Genomic DNA, 21,526 nt, shown 5'->3' on the forward strand with positions numbered 1-21,526 from the left:
GACACATGAGACATTTTATCGATAAATGGCATTTCCATCAGCTATATCGGTAAAAAAATTTGAAGCGCTAAATATTTTGTCGCAAAAAAATCCTTGGATGGAAACCTGGCAATAGTCTTTCAGTGTCCCAGAGTCACTTGGTTCATTAACTGTGAATAAAGTCACTCTGAGACACTAAAACACCATACCATGATGTGCACACGTGTAACTGAACACAGTGCCGCATTTCACTCTGAAACAGGCTGCACATATATTTATTAACCAACAATCTGACAAAATAAAAGCTGGATGGTTTAATATTTTAAAATGAAAAAGTGCGTAAATATTAGTATTGTAATTTAACAGTACTATAAAATTATTTTTAACAAATAATATTTTAACATTTTTATTAAAACTAATATTTAAACAATTGTATTTTTATTTAAGATTGTATTTTTTACAAATGTTTTTATTGAATAATAATCACAATAAAAATATTTTATAGTCATTTAAAATGGGTCAAAAACAGTGGGAATGTGGCCTATGAAAACACAAGAGGAAAATACTTTATTCGTATTAGAAGAGGTTCAAAAGAGTGTGAACAGATATTTTTTCAAGGTTTCCAAAATCATTAATTCCTAAAATATTATTTATTCTTAAAATAAGTATTATTTATTTATTTATTTTTAATCACCACAATCATTCTGGAAATATGAATTCTTTCCCAATAGAGCTATTCAAGTCATCTGCTGAAAATTCCTGTATTTTGTCATGTGGCAGTATATAAAGTATTGCTCAGAAACAAAATGACAGGTTATTTTTCCCCCAGTATTGTGGAGCCTTAATCAAAATACGCTTTTTACTTTTTAATGTGTGATTCTCATCTTCTTGTGAACAAATCACCATTGCTTAAAATTACCTAGACAAAAATATTTGTCACTGAAATATTTTATCAAAATGTAATAAGTTTCTTAACCTCTTCCTAAAATGAATTTGCTTTTTGACTGACGTCATTAGTCCCTCTAATTTTACAACCTCTCCCTTCCAACCATCCATCTCCCTTTTTGAAATGTAATGCCCACTTTTCATAATCGTGTTTGTTTTGGTGATTTCAAATGTCAACATTGGCTACCAGAAATCGCTTACCCCACCTTTAATATAATACATAACATTTTAACATTAATGCTTTTACTTACTATCTGCCTGATGATGTCACCTGTACTTTAGGTCTGTTGTACATTACACACAGTACATTAAATGTAATCTGCCCTTGATTAAAGCAGCACAGAGCGCTGCGTCTTCATTTTAGCAGTAGGCAGTCTGTTCACACACTGAGCTAATGGAGAGGAATGGATCATCTCTCCCTCACTCTTACAGAACAGCCCTTGAATCCGCACTAACCTCATTAAACTGACTGTATACGGGACATGAATTGAAAAATTAGGTTTGAGATGCACACATGCGAGTTCAGAGCCGCACATACACACCAGATGTCTCTGCCACATTCACTTTTAATCACGTTAGAGCTTATTATGGCACTGGCCTTCCGTTGTTTGGCTTTATCGATGATGTCAGCCCTGTGTGCATGTGAGTGTGTGTGTATATGTGTGTGTGTTCACACATATCTGATATATTGAGGTCAGTGGAGCACAACACCTCTCCAACAGGACATCCATCACTGTGTACTTCACCAAGAGAGGAGAGGGACAGTGTAGTATGTACAATCCTGTTGGTCAGATGGCAGCAGGTTTGCTCTGTTATGATAAAATGTTTTGTCTGTTAACCTAAAAAATTGACTTTATATGGTAATATCTAGGTAACTTGTTTTATTCAAGTTAATTAAATGTAATTTAAATATAAATTATATAAACGTATAATTCACACAAATTCATGCGATTCATGTTCTAAATCTACAGTCATGCAAACAAGTGCATTGCTGTTGCTCTCAAATCTCATTTGTGTACATTGAAAAATGGCCTGTCGCGCAGTTTTGATGTTGATGCCGTTAAATGTTGATATATACTAATGTATGCACATTTTTAGCTAAAAATTTTTTAATTATCTTTTCATTGGTCAAAGCTATTTTGGCTTTAAAAGTCTTTGTAAATCTACAAATCATTAGTGTTGTTATTGTTAAGTAAAAATAGCTGTCAGTTAATAAAAATGCTGAAATAAAAAATAAATATTAGATGAATAATTTAAACTTGTAAAAAATGTAGGCCTAAAGTTTGTTTTGTAATTGGTAACTAACTGAAATAGTTTAGTTTAAGCTTAAGTTGAAGTACTAAAATGACTAAAACAGAAATAGAAATTAACTAACGCGATATATAAATATAAAAAGAAAACTCAAATTTAAATGAATTTAAAATAAAAACTGAAAATATAAAAATAAATCTAATTCACAATATTAATAAATACAATAATAGATAATAAAACAACACTGCAAGTCATATGGACCACTTTTATGGTGCTGGTCTTTATTTGCTTGTTTTTTGTTTTTGACCTTCTGTTGCTGTTCACATTCATTGTGAAAGTGAAAAGCCAGGAGATTCTGCAAAATAACCTTTTTCCCGTGGAAAACAGAATAAGTCATGGGTAAATAATAACTATCCCTTGAAATATGAATCATTACACATTACACCTGATTTTTAGAGAAGATTGCATCTCTAAATTATTTGAATTGTGTGACAAAACAAGCAATTTTTTAAGGTTCAGATCAAGTGAAAATATATCCTTAAGCCAGCAACTGCACATACGGTGTGGTCTGAGAGTCCTGGTCCTGTGGGTGTGTGTGTGTATTACTTGATATTCTGCAGAATGACATCATGTAGTAGAAGGTCTAAGTGGAAAGAGAGAGAGAGGATGATTTATACCAGTATTGGGAAGTATACCCCCCTTCTTCACACACACACACACACACACACAGCTACAAGACTGCTGCGAGACCTCCATGCTGCTGTGAACCAAATAAAACTTCCTCCTTATTAAAATGTATAAAGTGTGAATATAATTAATGAATTCGCCCCGTAATAAAACTGCCAGTCTCACTATTGGGTCGTCAGCTCATATCCCACAAGCAAATTCATTCAGGATGTGCAGCTTAAACAGTAAGACACAGGTTATGATATTGCAGCAGGATCAATAGTGGCTGCCGGTGTGCGTTGATCTCTGAGCAATGATCAGTATTAATCTGTGTGTATGAAGCAGCAGAGACTGTGGATTAAATATCACTGTCTGTAATTGAGATGATCAATGGGGTGCTGTTTCCTGTGACTCTCTATTTATACACCTTATAGATTTCCTCCCTGCACTGCGGAGCTCAACCTCTCACCTCATGCGGCGCTTTGTCCTGTCCTGCTGTGTTTGTGTGCAGGAGGGGAGATGGTGAGTTAATGTGACAAAGAAAGAAAGAGGAATGAATATAGTGTGTGTACTGTATGTTGCTGGAATTGGATGATGTGTTCTGTTTGGAATATATGAAACATTAATTCATTTGTCAAATGTACACTGAAATCAATTGGAATCAAACATATTATTCTACAGGGATTTTTTTAGTAATAAAGTATTGTAAATATTCAATTCCGTAATGTTTTCATTAAATGTTATTATTATTATTTGTATAAAATTATAATGATATAAATTATGTATATTATATATAAAATGTTACAAATATACATGTATAGAATTAATTCTTCATTAGAATAATAATGACTTGACATGTAAAAAAAAAACAAAGCGATAAGAACATTTTTGTAAAAATATATTTTTATTCCAAAGCGATAAGAACATTTTTGTAAAAAATATATTTTATTCAAATTATAGAAATCTGTACTTACAGAATACATTTTCGATATATTATTATTATTAATATTATTATGAATATAGAATATACGTTTTGTTAGTTTGTTTAAATATAGATTTCCATCAGCTTTCTTATGCTCGATATGTTGAAGGAGCTCACCTGTATTGTGTCACTGGAGCAGCTGAATGACCTCCTTCATTTAGAGTTAAATTTGCCATACTGAAGCATTTATATATAGCGTTAGTAAATGCTGCCAGGAGATTCACAGAATGAGTGCAATAGCTCACATCATGAATGCTGCCAGTGCTCAAAACTGTTCTGGCAGATTGTGAGAATGCAAGCAGCTGTGGGTTAAACACTTCTACCTTTTGTTTGTTACTTGGATTAATTAAAAGAAAGCTGTCAACTTCTTGTCAGTGCCCAAATGTTTAACCCTTGACATTTTTATGCAGAAAAATTAAATGTGAAATGTTTTTACATTTGGAAAATTGTTTTCAGCACTATTTTATTCCTTGCATAGCTCCAGAAAATGTACCTCAGCCTAATGCATAAACTTTATGCAAAAATCTCTGGGGGTTTTTTTTGTCTTTTTGTGCTCCAGGTGAAAAATCCTAAATCCAGTCGCTTAGAAAAGCAATAGCACAACTCTCCTCATGTTTCATTCAGGTGCTTTCTAAAAACGTGGATGATTCTGTTGCCGTGTAAATGTGGATTAGGTTGTGTAGACGCTATTCCACTGCCAGTTGGTTTCAGTACATCACACCTTATTTTTTACATGTGTGTTGTGTGTATATTCACATGTGCCAATGTGTAGCTGCATCCATGAGTGTTTGTAAAAATCCTGGACCCCCGAACGTTTGAGCGCCTCAGATAATTATAAATCCCATCTGCCGGCGAGCTCTTTGAGCATTCACACCAACTGTGCAAAAAGCAAAAACACAACACTTTTTTTTGTCCTACGGTGTGGATGCATCTCACCTCATCTTCCCTTATCAGAGCCTCAAACTGGGCTTTTCTTTTGATCCTGGAGAAGTGCAGGAGCAGACTGTATGTGTTTATGCATATTTGTGTGTAGCAGATTGTGTGTGTCTTTCAAACCAGATGCGTATTTAACACATGGTTAAGCATAGAAGCAGTTTAGATTTAAAGTTCAGAGCTCTGCCGTATGAAGACCTCTGGACTTTTTCTGTGTGCTTTACTCTTTAAGTTATGAAAGCAAACAAACATACAGAAAAATCTGAGTGCTTGGTGCAAAGGGGCACAGGTTAGTAGAGCATTCAACAGCTCTGAATAGAAGAAACAGAAGGAAGAACATCAATGGAAGTGTGTGTGTGTGTGTGTGTGTTTGTGTTTGGTGGGCTTCTGAAATGAAGCAAAGGCTCCTCTCTGTGGATTTTCATCAAATGCAAATTTATATTCCAGTTCCATTTGATGTAACACCATTTCTGGGCCAAAGGCCTTTGGAACACCATTTAATTTCCTCTGTCAGCAAGCCACCAATAACATATTTTTATGTTTATATTATCATACTATTACCTAAAATCCGCTTTCATCAGATTTAAAATTTTTAAACATTTAGTTTATAAGAAGGCTTCAAATATAACTAATAATACAGTAAAAAAATTTCTTATTACCATTGTCTGAATACTTTCCGTACCCACTGTATGTATACAGCTGGTAAAATAAGTATTGAACACCATTTTTCTCAGTAAATATATTTCTAAAGGTGCTGTTGACATGAAATTTTCACCAGACGTCGGTAACAATCCAAGTAACCCATACATACAAAGAAAGCAATACAAATAAGTTCAGAAATTAAGTTCTGTGTAATAAAGTAGAGTGACACAGGTAAAAAAGTATTGAACATGAAGAAAGGGAGGTGCAAAAAGGTATGGAACGCCAAGACACCATCTGAAATCTATCAGTAATTAGAAAGCAATCCTGCCCCTTGTCAGTGGAAATTAATGTGTGTGTGTGTATATATGTATATATATATATATATATATATATATATATATATATATAATTTAATTTTTTCACTTATTAAATTATATGTCGACAATTTTTCATACATCTATAATAGGAAAATAACGAGAACCCCTCATCATTAGTCAATAATATAGCTTTTTTTTGTTTGTTTTGTTTTTAAAGAGATTCCCATCTAAGTTCAAATTTGAAACTTTTCTTTCTAATTTTATATTTAGCTTTTTCCATCTGATATGTAGACTATTTGAATGTAAACATATAAAACATACAGATTTTGAATGACATGATGAATAAATTGTGACAGAATTGTAATTTTTGGGTGAACTATCCCTTTAAGAGGATCCATCAGTAGAAAGAGGATGTGATTAGGATACTAGTTATTAGAAATAATGGCTGTTTCTGCCAGTGTTAGAGGTCTGCAGTTAGGGCTCCCTGTAGATGACATGTGGAAAGGAAACAGTCTGACTGTAGCCGGTTAGTTAAATCCCGTGGGAGTATCTTTGACGTTTTTTTGACGTACACTGAATGACTCGAGCCTCATGAATTAATGGAGTACTTCTGGTGTTTGTGTGCGTGTTTCTATGGCTAATCCTATACATATTAATATCGTCACGGTATTTCTGTGTCTCATTGTGTATTTGTGAGAGTGTGTCATTTCTTTGTGGGCTGTTTCATGCTTGACTAATGGCGGGGCTCAAGGTTATCACTTTAGCCTGGCACACGGAGATGGTCTGATCATGAGGGGCCAATTAACACCTGTATAATGAGATATGATCTTCACAAAGACATGCGATACACACACACACACACATACAATGTGGCACTGAAGGTCTTTTGGGATTTTTTTCTATGTTCGTCTGGTCTTCTTTCAGACGCTGACAACCCATAATCAACCCTGACAGAAAGATGCACAGACAATGGAGCGAAAATGCAATGTGTATATGTGCGACAGTGCGTGATAGTAAAGTGGGCTCTGTAAAATGGAAATAGCAAGTGTGTGAATGTGAAAGGAAAATTCATTTTAATCAGTAAACAGCCTCGATCTTTTTCAGACACCCACTAGGCTGCCTACACATGAAAACACACACAGAAACAAACCCAGGGGGACTCGAGGTGGGCGAGTTGGATAATTTCAGAGACAGACTTTTGAAACTCCTACACTGTAAAATATATCCTAAAATGGAAATAGCAAGTGTGTGAATGTGAAAGGAAAATTCATTTTAATCAGTAAACAGCCTCGATCTTTTTCAGACACCCACTAGGCTGCCTACACATGAAAACACACACAGAAACAAACCCAGGGGGACTCGAGGTGGGCGAGTGAGTTGGATAATTTCAGAGACAGACTTTTGAAACTCCTACACTGTAAAATATATCTGACATGTTTTGCCTGAGCCCTCTAACATGAAGAGTAATCGATTCGGACCACAAGCATTCACATAACAATCAAACATGTTAAATGTAGTCGTATAATTTACTTGTTTTTCTTTAGCAGGAAAAAATCTACAAAAAGCAACGTAATTCAGAATGACAGGAAAATCCCTCCATTGGGATCAGTTTAAAATGATTCAAATAAGAATCTGATTTGCTATGTCAATGTATACGATACACAAAAGGTCTAATTGTATGCTAGTGTAGTTTATTCTATTGCTGAAAGGGTAAGATTTTTAATGTTGTAACATCACAGGCTCACAAAGCATGCATTTATTTGATCCAAAGTACATTAAAAACAGTAAAATTGTGAAATATTTTTACTATTTAAAATAACAGTTTTCTGTTTGAATATATTTTTAAATGTATATATGCATTTTAAAAATGTGTTCGTATTTAGTATCTTCCCTTTTGCTTGAAAATGACAGCTGGCGTAAAACTAAACTCTGATCAATATTATCCAGCATGATTTGAGAATGATCCAGAGAGCAACTTGAGAGCTTTAAAGTGATAGTTTACCCCCCTCATGTTATTCCAAACTTTCTTTCTTCTGTAAAAAGGTAGAGAAGACAAGAGGGCTTCACCTATGTGGCATATTGTAGTCCTATAATCTCAACGGTAATCGAATCTGAAAAACAAGACAATATGGCAAATAATTCCCCTCAACAGTGAAAATATCCTGTCCTTAGAGGTAGTCTTTAAGCTCAACAAGATTGTCTGTAGACTGAGCTATCAGTTTATGAGAGTACCATTACAAATGCTTTGTAAAAGCATGATGGGATGAATTTCTCCACTAGAGGGAGCTAATGGATAAGACATGCATCCTATGAGCTTGTTATCCATAATACCTGGGTATGGAACGAATAGAGCGTATTTGGATTATTAGGATGAATCTGAAATCATAGTATGGTGTGCAAAAGGTGCTTTGTTGATATACCAGGGTTTCTGCAGGTCTTAATAAACCGTAATTCACAAATTAAGGCATTAGCAAGGTCTAAAATCAGAGCAGAAAGTCTTAAATTCATAAAGTAGTGGCACTAATGTTGCATGCTCTGCTAAAAATGTATGTCTTCCTCAGGTTTATTTTTTACAATTCAAATATATAAACATCCTTAAATTAAAATGAGTTTATGCTTAACAGATTTGCCCAATAAGTAGATTTTTCTGATTCAGTTGGCAGATATTTGTTCTTGTTTTAAGCATAAACACTTGTAATTTTCATCATTTTTTCCTTATCTTTGTCATTTTGCTTCTCCAGTTAAATGTATGTTGATTTAACATTTACACTGGAAAACTGTTGAATAATTACTTTTTGCAGTTTGAATTTTTGTTATATTTAATATGCTCATATACATTTAATATACTAATTTAACATACTGTCTATACTAATATATAATATTTTATATACAATAATAATTAGTTAATATATCTATAATATAAATATATATATATATACACAACTATATATTTAATATACTAATTTAATCATATTAATATACATTAATAATTAGTTATTATATTTATATATAGTATAATTATACATTATGTGTGTTTAAATATGCAGTAATTCTCATTGCTGATAAAAGTGCCTTTTCTTGTAGCACTACTGTTGTGCAGTAGATGTTTGCAGATTGAGATGCAGCTGAATATGGTTAGTGGTCATTAGCTGAATGAATCCAGTTATTTCAATCCAGAACCAGGACAATATAATTTAGAGAAAACAGTAGAGAACCAATTACTGGTGCAAATCAACCAAGCCCAGAAAAACCCTCAGAATGAGCCAAATTAATTAACCAAGTCCCACTAGATGGCTCCCCAATCCTGACAGATGTTACCATCTCTGTTGCCTTCCATTCCCTCCATGCTGCATGTCTTTTCCTGCTCAGCTAAAAGGAGAAATCGACCTCAGAAGTGTGAGGCGTGTGTGTGTGTCCCTTGATGATTGTACCGATTGTGTGACCAGATGCTTGTTTGACAACTTATTGTCGGTTATCTGTGGGAGTTTGTGTGTAAACCTCTGCACATATAAGTGTTGGATGAGATATGCTTATGATAAACAGAGAAGTGATGCTAATCTGTTTTTGCGTCATGTCACATTTCCAACTGCCTTCACGCACAGCCTTTCTCGATTTCCTTAATGATGCATGCTTGCAATGTCGTGACTTTAGCGTGTAAGTGTGTGTTGTTGTAACACGCTACATTGTGCAAACTCTAAAATGAATATATGTGGGCATCACAGATCATTAAGCTGCAGCTCATAGCACTTAAACCGTTAGAGTTCCTCTTTGTGTGTGGTTTTGTTTTGGGAGAGTGTGTTTCCATCTGTCTGCTTGATTTAAATCATTCCAAATCCCTCTGCCCAAGCTCAAAGGTGAAAGGTCAAAAGGGCCAAACGGATAGTTTTTTTGCACGTGTTTTAAGGTCACTTCATCTCTAAACGCACCTTGGGGAGAGGGGCAAAAAACATGTGAACAAAGCCCATTTTTCATTCAACACTGGGTTCTTTTTTACAGCATACAACCATCTTAAGACAGTCCTAAAAAGGATTATTTTGGTTATAAGTAGTGTTGTTCTAAATCACTATGCAATGTGAAATGATACAGAGCTGGAAAATGTATTTAAGATGTACTGAACTGATGAATAATTAATTTGCCAGTCTATTTGCATAACTGCTTAGAAGAATGTTTAATGCTCAGAGGTTGCTTTTTTATTTCTCATGAGGCCACATGCAGTTGAGTTTCTGTTAGGCATCAACTTTGTCTCAGAACTTAAATGAGACAGATTAAGAGCACATAACTTTGAACAGTATTATTTTAGTATTATTTAATATGTATTATTTATTTGTATATTTTCAGTTTTCATTTTTATTAAAATTTTAGTCATTTTTATTAGTTTTTATGTTTATATTTAACTTTATTTTTCAATTAACCTTTAGTAATTTTAGCAACTTCTTTTAGTTACCATTAAACATTTAAATTGTAAAAAATGTTCATCTAATGTTTTTTTTTTTATTATTTTGTTTCATTTCAGCTTTATTCATATTTTTAATTGCTTTAGTTTTAGTTAACAATAACAACTGGCTAAAAAAATGAATTTAGTCTCTGGCAGATTTAATGAGAAATGTCATAACACATATTGAGATATCTGACTTTTGATAGCAAATTTTGACCAGTCTGCACCCAGTTTGAGACATTCGAAACAGTGAGATTTCATTTGAGACACATTATTAGAAAAAGTTATTTTTAGGGAAGTAGCCTGAGCAGCAGGAAACTTTGCACAAGTGTTCACTTGATTTGTGTTGAATTTTGTTGCTATTAGAAACAACTGAGATATGAAAGATATTTTATCTGTGGTTCCAAGAAGTTCTCATACTTTACGTGTGCCAAGTTTTTAATTTATTTGCATATATATTGTAATATATGGGGACTCAGTCACTTTTTTACAATATTTATATCTATTCACAGACACCTGAATTCAACATCTGTATTCTGTCTTATTCTCAGTGTTTAGTGTGTGACACTGACTGCTGCATTTCTCTAGAGAAATCCCTCTCTGTCAGAAACAATACATCACGCATGCCTACACACACACATATGTGTACAGTCTCTAGGGAGTTGTCTAAGAGCCTGTGTGTGTATAAATGATATGTCAGTGGTGTGTAAGGTGTGTGTGTAATGCCATCTCCCGGCCTGAGATGCTTGTGTGGCCCGTGGAGTGCTAAATGATATTGTAATGCTGGACTGAGTTACGATGGCACTGCAGATGTGAAGGAAAGTGTTACTGCTTCAAATTATGGCAACAGATCTCTTTTCCAAAGGACAAGAAATGGCTCCATAAAAATGATGAGTTTGGTCTGGCTTTTGAGCTCCGGCCCAGACACATATTTCATAGCAGGGATTTTGTATGTGACTTTTCATTCACAGCACATGCCAATTTCTACTGCTTTACTGTCTTACATATCTATCTATCTATCTATCTATCTATCTATCTATCTATCTATCTATCTATCTATCTATCTATCTATCTATCTATCTATCTATCTTTCATTCACTTGTCTATCTATCTATCTATCTATCTATCTATCTATCTATCTATCATTCTATCTGTCATTCACTTGTCTATCTATCTATCTATCTATCTATCTATCGTTCGTTCGTTCAATCTATCTATCATTCCATCTTTCATTCACTTGTCTATCTATATCTATCTATCTATCTATCATTCCATCTTTCATTGACTTGTCTATCTATCTATCTATCTATCTATCTATCTATCTATCTATCTATCTATCTATCTATCTATCTATCTATCTATCTATCGTTGTATCTGTCGTTCGTTCATTCGTTTGTTTATTCTGTCATTCGTTGCATCTATCTGTCTGTCTGTCTGTCTGTCTGTCTGTCTGTCGTTTCATCATTTAAATTTAAAATTCATTTTAATTTTAATTCTGTGTCCTCATATTTAAGTTCTGCATTCTATTTCTTGCCTCAATTAAAGTAAAACCATTGTCTGTGTTAATCAGCAGCATCTCTAGCTTTGTACTGAACCCGGGCCATGCTTTTTAAATATGACCATAATCTTAAAATAGCAGTGCACTTTGAGTCTGTAGATGACCAGGGATAAAAATCCTCTACTAATATAGAAAGTAATGCCAGACTATCAGGGGAGTGATATTTCATTATGTCCTCTTTTATCTCCTTAAATGTATTGCAATACTCACTCTGGGGGGATAACAGTAATCTCTCCGTTATGGGAGGAAATGCTTTCTATTAATTGAATCCTCTGGTACTCAATGACACAACATGACATGTGGAAGCTCTGTCTTCTCACCTGTACATTCAAGCAAAGTCTCTCTGTGTTTCAATACTGCAGGGGATGGAAATCAGGTGTCTTGCACCCCATGAGTCACACACTTTGAGGTTTGAGGTTTGTTCTAGTGGTTTAACACAGTGGCTTTCTTTCAGGACCCAGATTTTACATTGGACACAGTACTGAAGCTGTACTCTATTGACCTGAAGGACTGTAAACAGGTGTCCTTAAAATGATACATTAAAATGTATTAATATGATCATAAAGTGCAAAAAGCCCAAATTATATGCTACTTTATTGACATGACAAAAAGAGTGAATAGAAAAATTAACCATTTTGTAAATTCATAATCTATCAAACATACATCTAGAAAAATGTGGGCAAAAATATGGAGTTTGTTTGGACATAAACCCTTTTAATTGTTAAAAAAAAACGTAAAATTATATATGGTTATAAGGTGCAAAAAGCCCAAATTATATGGTACATTACGGACATGACAAAAAGAGTGAATAGGTAAATTGACACTTTTGTTAATGAATCTATAAAACATACATCTAGATAATCTGTGCAAAATATGAAGGTTTGATTGACATGCAGCCTTTTAATTATAAAAAAACTACTTAAAATGAATAATTAATTTGTATTAATATGATTGTAAGTTGCAAAAAGCCCAAATTATATTCTACATTACTGGCATGACAAAAATAGGAAAAGTCAAAAATTCTTTAATAATGTTAATTCATATTGTTTATTAATTAATAAATAATAATGTTTGATAAACATCTGTCATACATCTAGATTAATTTGAGCAAAAAAATTATACATTATAATGTATTAATATGATCATTAGGTGCAAAAAGCCCAAATTATATGCTACATTATTGATATGACAAAAAAAAGGAAAATCAAATTTTTTTAATAATTCTTTAATAATAATGTTCATTCATTTTGTTTATTAATTAATAAATAATGATATTTGATAAAAATCTATCAAACATTCATCTAGATTAATTAGTGCAAAAATATGGACTTATCTTTAAAGTCAAAGATAAAATTTGACCATCCTAATTATGCACAATTATGTACTTGAATTTTCTCATTTGCATTCAGCTTCTTTTTTTTTTTGCAAACCAATTCCTTTTTTTGGGTCGTGACCCACCAGTTAAGAACCACTTCTTGTGCGTACAATATGTGTAAAAACTGACTGCATCTGCTGATGTTGTGAATTTAGTGATGATGTTAACCGTGGATGGAGCAGAGATGGATTGTGAGCCTTTGAAAGGGGAAGAACAGCCTGAAAAATAATGTTTTGCCATTAGCCGAATGAATGGACGTCACACAGAGCAGACACTGGCTGTCCTTCTTTTGTTTGTGCGTGTGTGTGTGTGTGTTTGCCCTGGCACTGGAGGTGGGAGAGAGACGGAGATCAGAGATGACAGACAGACCGCGCTGTCCTGCTTCCCGCTTGTTTCCTGCTGTCTCCCACCCCCACTAACACAAAAAACCAGAGAGAGAAGCGAAGAAGAAACGCAGATGCAGCCATCACTGCTTGCCGTCTGGAAAGCCAGGCAGGGGTTGCCCCTGACGACAGTTGCTAGGCGACTGCGGAGCGAGTGACTTCATACTCCAGTGTTTGCAGGGTCTCTGCACACACAGGGAGAGAAAGAGAGAGCGCAGCATGCAGGACCTGCTTTACTGGGTATTTTCGTCACCTTTAATCATATATGAAAGCATGGCCTGCAGTAACACGCTGTGATATTGCATGAGTGGGTAATGCAGAAGCATGAAGTTGTAAAAATTCAACAAAAACACACATACGATTGTTCTCGACATGGCGTTCTTACTTCAGAGCCGTGCAGTGAATCCTCCTCTTACTAGTTGTTAAAAACTTTCAAGCATTTTTCTTACATATAGTGAGTGGCAGACCCGGAAATAGAGCTGCAGTGGTTCAGATGTGCTCCATCTTCATCTCACATTTCAATTCCGGCCATTTCAGTGAAAATACAAAACTGAAGGCTTAAGATTAAATATTCCTGTTCCTACAACTGTTCATATTTAGGAAATATGAAACCCAGAGAAGGACCAGAGACCAAATATCAGCATCAGTGTACAATCAATCCAGCAGTGCAGTTATCAATAACACACACACACACACACACATGGCCCTGAGGGAGGGTAACTGCTGACAGATAATATGACAGCTCTGCTGTTGGCTGCATGGGGACGTGTGCTCGTCATTGATCATCACTTTAACACATCGATTCTGCCACTGCTCATTGTTGGCTCCGGTTGCCATGGCGACTGAGCTGCTCATGTATTCTGCTCCTTGTGTTAGCACCATGGTACTAGATGGTAATACTACGGTAATGATTGTTTTATATATCATGGTATTTATATGGTATCACTTACAAAAAAAATCCCTGTATTAGCATTGAGTTGTCCAAAAATCTAAAGTAATACTATGGTACTTCAAGTAAATGAACTAAAACTATATAAAAAAAAAAAACATTTTTGTTAATTGAAATAAATCTGAAATAAAATAGAATATAAATATTAGATGAAAAACTTTGGAACGTTACCTTGGCAAATAAATGTAATGAGTGGAAGCACTAAAACTGAACTTAAACTAAAACTAGTTTTTTTTTTTTAGTCGTCTAATTACTAATAAAAAAAAAAAAAATTTTAAATGACAAAAGCACATAACAAAATGACTAAAATGAAACTAAAAAACTAAAACTACTACTGAACTGAAAATATAAAAATAAAAGCAAACTGAAAATTGAACTATGGTATTGAACTTAACATTAAAATAACAAAAGCACATTATAAAATGACTAAATTCAACTAAAATATAAAAATAAAATCTAATAATAATATAATGGTATATAAATAATAATGAACTACGACTAACATAATTTTTATCTTTTTTTCTGCTTTTTAAAATGTATATTTGTAGGAATACTCTCTTAGCAGGAGCAAATTAATTAAACTTTCTCCAATTCTACAAACATACCTAAACTGGCATCCACAATGAATTAATAAAGAAGTCTAATTCCTATCGAGACCTTCAGCCGAGATGGAAACGCTCTTTAAAGCGATTGGCCTGATGAATTCTTAATTGGTTCATTTTAGCTTGTTATGTTAATGGCGACTAATTGATGATTACAGCCATTAGTCCAGAGCTGTCCCACTTTGAAGCCTGTTTCTCTGTTGTTTCCAGGGGCGAAGAGCCATTAGCAGGATCCTAACGCTCTACAGATCCTAATGAAAGCCTTCAGCAGACATACTTAGAGAAAATGACACTCCTCTGTGTTCTCCAGCCTGGATCTGTCTGGATATCAGAGTCAATATTTACCCAGAGACACAATGTTCAACCCTCTATTGCCATGTCAACCACTGATGATGTGATGCTACATCTTTTGTGTCTTTCATAGGGTGCTCTGTGTGTTTTAAGCAAACATATGTCATCCATCACAACACTGAGGGGCTGCATGAACTGCATCATCTCTATGCATGGTCCAAAATGAACACTTGCCAAACACAAGTAAAAATTGGCTTTGGCGAATGAATACAATTTATTTACAGTGGTCATGTAATTGGAACATGCACATACACACACACACACACGCGCACACACACACACACACACACACACATGCCATTTATTTGGATATGAGTAAAGAATATAAGTATACAAGTATATGGAAATATTTATTGGTGTCACTATTTTTCAAAACATAATTTTTGTCTTATTCTTGTTTACATATGTTGTTAATTTTCTAATATTTTTTGTCTTTAAACATTTTTCAAATTAACAATTTTTTCTTATTCTATATATTAAAAAATAAGCCTTTTTATTTTTACAAATATATACAATCAAATTAAGTTTTATTTATTTTATTTTATTATTAGTAAGAAATATTTATGGTCAGAATTTTCTCATTTTCTCCTGATATACTGTGTGTGTGTGTGTGTGTGTGTGTGTGTTTTGTTGGTGGTAGGATGTTCCTTAAGCAGTTTAACTCTTCCTGTCAGCACGAGGATTGCTGAGTTTGCATTTCAATGTTAACACTGCAAAAAACCTTAGTGGTCGAAATGGAATCTGCTGTAGTAAATTTATGTTCAAATTATTTGGCTCAGTAAATAGGAATCAAATTTCCTTTGTTTATTTAGTTTGTTATAGATATCCGGTGGCTGGTTCAGTGGAATGAAAGAAACTCAATGATTTGTTTATACTGTATGTAGTTTTAAGAACTGATAGCTTAAGAACCCTTAACTGGCAGCAAACCTTAAGTAATTCATGTTACCCTGTATTTACATCATGTATATATAAATAATGTATTTTGTTATGTACATGAAGCATGTGAGAAAATGAATGAAGGATGCATGAATTGTTCATAAGTTTGCATATTGGATTAGATACACTGAAAAAAAGGATTTCTTCTGCTTGTTTTATTTACTTTATTAGCTAAAGCAACACAATTGCTATTCATTTTGTCCTACCTTAAATTAGATATTTTGAAGAATGTTGGTAACCAAACAGTTGACGGTAGCCATTGACTTCTATAGTATGGAAATTCTATGGAAATAGTATAAATAATTCTGTGGAAGTCAATGGCTGCCGTCAACTGTTTGGTTACCAACATTCTTCAAAATACCTTCTTTTGTGTTAAACAGAATAAAAAACCTTGAGGGTCAGAAAATGACAGAATTCTCATTGTTGGGTGAACTATCCCTTTAATTTTGTGCACTTGCCTTAAAAGATGAGTGTGTGTTTGTGCTGCTACCTCACATGAATGACAAATCTCATATACTGAACTGTAGAAAAGAAATACACAAAGGTGTAGTTGGAGATTTATTAGCATGTGTATACAGTATGTTAAACAATAATGCTCATTTTAACTGCTTTATAAACTGTAAATGCATAACACATAGTCACAGATATATAAACGCTGCACCGGTTGGTCCACAGGTCATGTGTCATGTAAACCGAGTGATGACAGGTGCTTTGACTGGTGAAGAACAGAGATTAGTTTGATCTCTGGAGAGTTCATTGATTTCCACATTGGGTTTTGAAAGGTCAGAGTGGAGAAAAGCCTCTGAATTGACAGAAAACAACACAGGACTGATTAAACTCCAGCTCCAGAACATCAGACAGAAAACAAGTGGCTTCTGTTGCTTCTTCGTAGAGTGGAATTCATTGCATGTTGTGAGCTGTTTTAGCGAACCTAGAGAGGAAGAGGAATTTGGAAGTGTAAATGCAAGGAGGAGACAGTTGCTGTGGTGACCGTGATGCGTGAATCTTAAAAGACGATAAAGTTGAGTGTGTGTGCAAGAGGGAAAACTGCAAAGGAATAAAGAAACTGCTGCTGAAACTCATTAACGCGTGCGTCTGTGACTTTTGAATGAAGTGAAGTGATACACTAAAAGTCCCAAATGTGTAGCAGAGAGAGAGATGTATCTGTCAGTAAAGCTACAAATGTTTCTGTTCATGTTTTAATTGATTCTGAAAGATCAGGCTTGTGACAGCAAGGAAATCTCTCAGATCCGAGAATCGGGGCTGAGGCTCTAGGGACAGGAGATGAGAGGAATCGAGTGAGCATGTGTGTTAGGATGTGAGAATGATTGCGTTAATGAGAGACAGAAGCTCTGTGCTAAAATCTAGTGAACTGACTTACTGCCCTACATAGTGAGCATACTAAGTTGAATGGAATCTTGACACCGATTTAGTAAATAATGCTCCATATACCTGTATGAAGGCCTCAAGACTCACAAGGCATGGCACAAAATTGATTCTGAGTTTACTTACCAGTAATACATAGCACAAAGATATTGGGTGAAGGTTCTAATACATTTAATGCAGTTGTGCATTTTTAATATAATATAACTCTTTTTCAGTGTTTAATGAAATACAAGTTTATTTATAATCAACATATTTACATTGTTCATCAGCTTGCATTTGTTTTTGCCCTTGAGCCTTTTGCTAGTGCATTCTGGGACATCCTTCTGATGTATACATGTGATTTTGGCCAAATTATAGCATAATGATGCTGTAAACTCTTTGGAACAACCATTGCCCCAGGGAACGCTTATGGCTATTTTTATGTACAGTAAATACACAGTATGATGTATTACATGAATAATATGCCTTTAAAAAGTTTGGGCTCAATAAGATTTTCAGTGTTTATGAAAGAAGTGCCTTATTTAAAAGTAAAAACTGTACTATTGTGAAATATTATTACAATTTAAAATAACTGATTTCTGTTTTAATATACTTTAAAATATAATTCATTCCTGTGATGCAATGTTGAATTTTCATTAGCCAATACTTCAGTCTTCAGTGTCACATGACCCTTCAGAAATCATTTTAATACTGTATGATGATTTATTATCAATGTTTGGAAACTTTTGTGCTGCTTAATATTTTTTGGAAACTGTGATGTGATACTTTTTTCAGGATTCTTGATGAATAAAAAGTTTTATTTTAAAGATTTATTTATTTATATTTTATTGAAGAAATTACTACTTTTATTCAGCAAGGATATATTAAATTGATAAAAAGTAAAGACTTATATTGCTGTACTGTATTATGTACAATATTTTAAATGTGTGCGTTTATTTTTTAATAGTTATATGTTAGTATTTTTTATCATATATGCGTATAAATTCTATCTATCTATCTATTAGATTTTATTATTTTCAAATTCAGTTTATGAATTAATTCTTAATTATTTGTCTAGGTAGGCAGTTTACTTGTCTTTGGAATGGAGAAATGTTCATTTCACACCAGAGTCCAAATGCCCTTCAGCAGCAGTGATTTTGAAGGAAAATGGAAAGAGAATTTCTGTGTTTTTTATAGAGGCTAATAACGCAAGTGGTTGTTTATCACACACACACACACAATGCAGCAACCTTTTCTCAAAGTACAAACTCCTACGGTTTATGAACACACACACAGAGGCTTTCCTGCAGGGGTGGGGGATGCTCTGACGTTGTGTGTGCGTACATGTGTGTGTGTGTGTGTGTGTGTGTGTGTGTGTGTGTGTGTGTGTAAGAGAGCGTCCACGGGTGTGTGCCCAGAGCTGCGCTCATTGCTCAGTGAGCGTGGACCAGTTTGGATACGTTACCGGAGCGATGGTGGCTGAGTAAAAGGATTGTGGGTATTCTGAGGAATGAGCAGAAGACATGGAAGGGCTGCTTTCTCCCATGCGCACACGGGTAAGTGCTCTGGTTGCTGGGGGATACGGGAAAAATGCTATAGAATGAGAGGAGGGAGAAAGAGTGCCGGTAAAAACGTGGGTTTATAATGTCCCATTCTGCCTGGAGACAGCATATAAGGACAGAAAGCATGAGATGACCAAATTAAAAGGATGTGGTGGCTTTATTTTAGGATTTTGGAGGGTTTGTTTAGTTGTTTTTTTGGGAAGTGTGGGTGGCTTCTCACATTCATGCTAGTATTTTTGGTCAAATTGAGAGCTAGTGTGGTGGTGGATGCCAAATTTAGAGGTAGAATTCAGGAACAGCAAGTTGAGGTGAAGTCTAGGACAGACTTTAGCTTATGTGTGTGCGCGCGCATTTGTGCACTTGATGCTGAATGCAAATGCAGAGATAGGATGAAAAGAGAGATAGAGTTGAAACACAATGTCATTCGATCATCGTCTGCAGATGCAGAAGTATAAACAGTCATATTGAATTCATAAAGGTTTTCATTTGAGTCCAGTGATCCGCGTTTATAGGAAAGAGTCAACCTGTGACATTTCATCTCATCTCTCGCTGTCTTTTTTTTAGCCGTACTCCATCTAGCTCCCTAAATGTGTGTGGTTTTCAGAATAGTGTGTGAGCACATACTGGTGCGGCAGGATCCAGCAGTGGTGTGTGTGGGAGTGAGTTTATAGAAATCATAATCATACAGGTGATGCTTCCACACAAGCCTTCCAGATGGCTCAGGGTTGAGTACCGAAGTCGGTACCGAATTGCGTCGGTACTACTGAGTACTGATTCACGTTAAATCAATCGGTGCCCAATTTCGTTACCTGAGAACGCATCTGGGCGCATATGCTACAGAGAGAGAAAGAGAGACCTTGTGACGTGATGTCACCCCTGCAACTCGTTCAAACAACACACAGGGCAAGCCGAAATGTGAAGTGTGGTTACATTTCTAGGGCCATATGGTTTCTGCGAAAACGCGGACGAGATCGCGGAGTCCATTCATAAAAACGTAATTTACTCTATAGCGCGGAATGCCACCGAATTCGTCAATTTTGGACGAATAAATCAAAAGTAGCCACTGCCACTTAATTCGAATTGCGATATGAACTAGTGTCTGTGAATATTAAAATGCAAAAAGACGGTTTAAATATGAATCCTGCATGTTCCGCTTGCCTCTGTATGTATGAATGGCAGAAACGCGGTTTTGTTTACTACACAAATACTGAAGCACGCGTGACGCTCGCGGTGATTTTCGGCCTCTGCGTCTCACTATATGACAGCATGAACACAAAAACATAATCTCCAGAACTGCTGTGAGAATTTTACCGTTTCATTTGAGAAAACTAGCATCATCATACTGTAGCCTACACACAGAAACGTCATGGCAACCTGTCAAAATAAAAGTATGGTTTAACATGTAACAGAAATATATTACTCTTGCATTACTTTTGTACAGAATAATGTACATCTTCACATATTCAATTTTCTATCAAATTTAAATAAAACAATTAAATGATAAAAATAAATATTACAACCAGATTAATCACTTAATTGTAGAAAAAAATAATAAAATTATTAGCCTAGTAAAAAATGTTTTAAAGGAATATTCACACAATTTTTCTTCCATGTATTATTTTCAACAGTAAACCTCAGTTTGTTTGCCAAAAAATAAAAGGGTTTAATTTTCATTTGATTTAAAATAAATGTTTAATGCCTTCATTTAAATTTCAGAAAAATTTAAACAAGAATTTCTGAAAAAAAAAAAAAAAAAAAGAAACAATCAAAAAGTTTGTAGAAGAGAGTAAAGTACCGAAAAAAGGTACCGTTGGGTACCGGCACCTAAATTCAGGTACCGAGACCGGTACCGTACCGGTTAAAATGTGAACGGTACCCAACCCTAATGGCAACAGTGTGGAACTTCAAACTTTAATGCCTTAATAAATATGTATGTGTGTGAGAGAGGGAATTGGTTCTGATAAGATTTGAAAAAGGTTATTATAGATTATTTCATGCCTTACAAATACTACAGTACAGTAGGATTCAAGTATTTTTTTTACCGTCAGATCCAAGGTGCCTGAGACCTCTAAAACTTTTTCTGTTTTGCTTGTTTATACTTAAAATAAATGTTTAATGCCTTCATTTGATTTTCAGAAAAATTTAAACAAGAATTTCTGGGGGGAAAAAAAAAGGAAACAATCAAAAAGTTTGTAGAGCCCTATTTTTCAAAATTTTGAAATTGAGACTTTTGGACTTATTTTTTCACTGAAATAAATGTTTTTGTAATTACACAGAGAGTAAAGTACCGAAAAA

General features: G+C 34.5%; 1 protein-coding gene across 2 annotated transcripts in view; it reads left to right on the forward strand.

Annotated features, from left to right (window-relative positions):
* Positions 1-21,526, forward strand: part of frmd4a (FERM domain containing 4A) — a 156,729-nt gene that overhangs the window by 9,020 nt on the left and 126,183 nt on the right. Inside the window, exon 1 of one of the 2 annotated variants that reach the window (XM_016243370.1) lies at positions 19,095-19,225. The exons of the other annotated variant lie outside the window; for it this stretch is intronic. Coding sequence (XP_016098856.1) covers positions 19,193-19,225 — 33 coding nt within the window. The 5' untranslated portion in view covers positions 19,095-19,192. Of the gene's footprint in view, positions 1-19,094; positions 19,226-21,526 lie in introns of those variants that run through there. 2 annotated transcript variants of the gene reach the window in all.

Source organism: Sinocyclocheilus grahami, unplaced genomic scaffold (assembly GCF_001515645.1).
Source record: "Sinocyclocheilus grahami isolate Dianchi unplaced genomic scaffold, SAMN03320097.WGS_v1.1 scaffold22.1, whole genome shotgun sequence".
Lineage (NCBI taxonomy): Eukaryota > Metazoa > Chordata > Actinopteri > Cypriniformes > Cyprinidae > Sinocyclocheilus > Sinocyclocheilus grahami.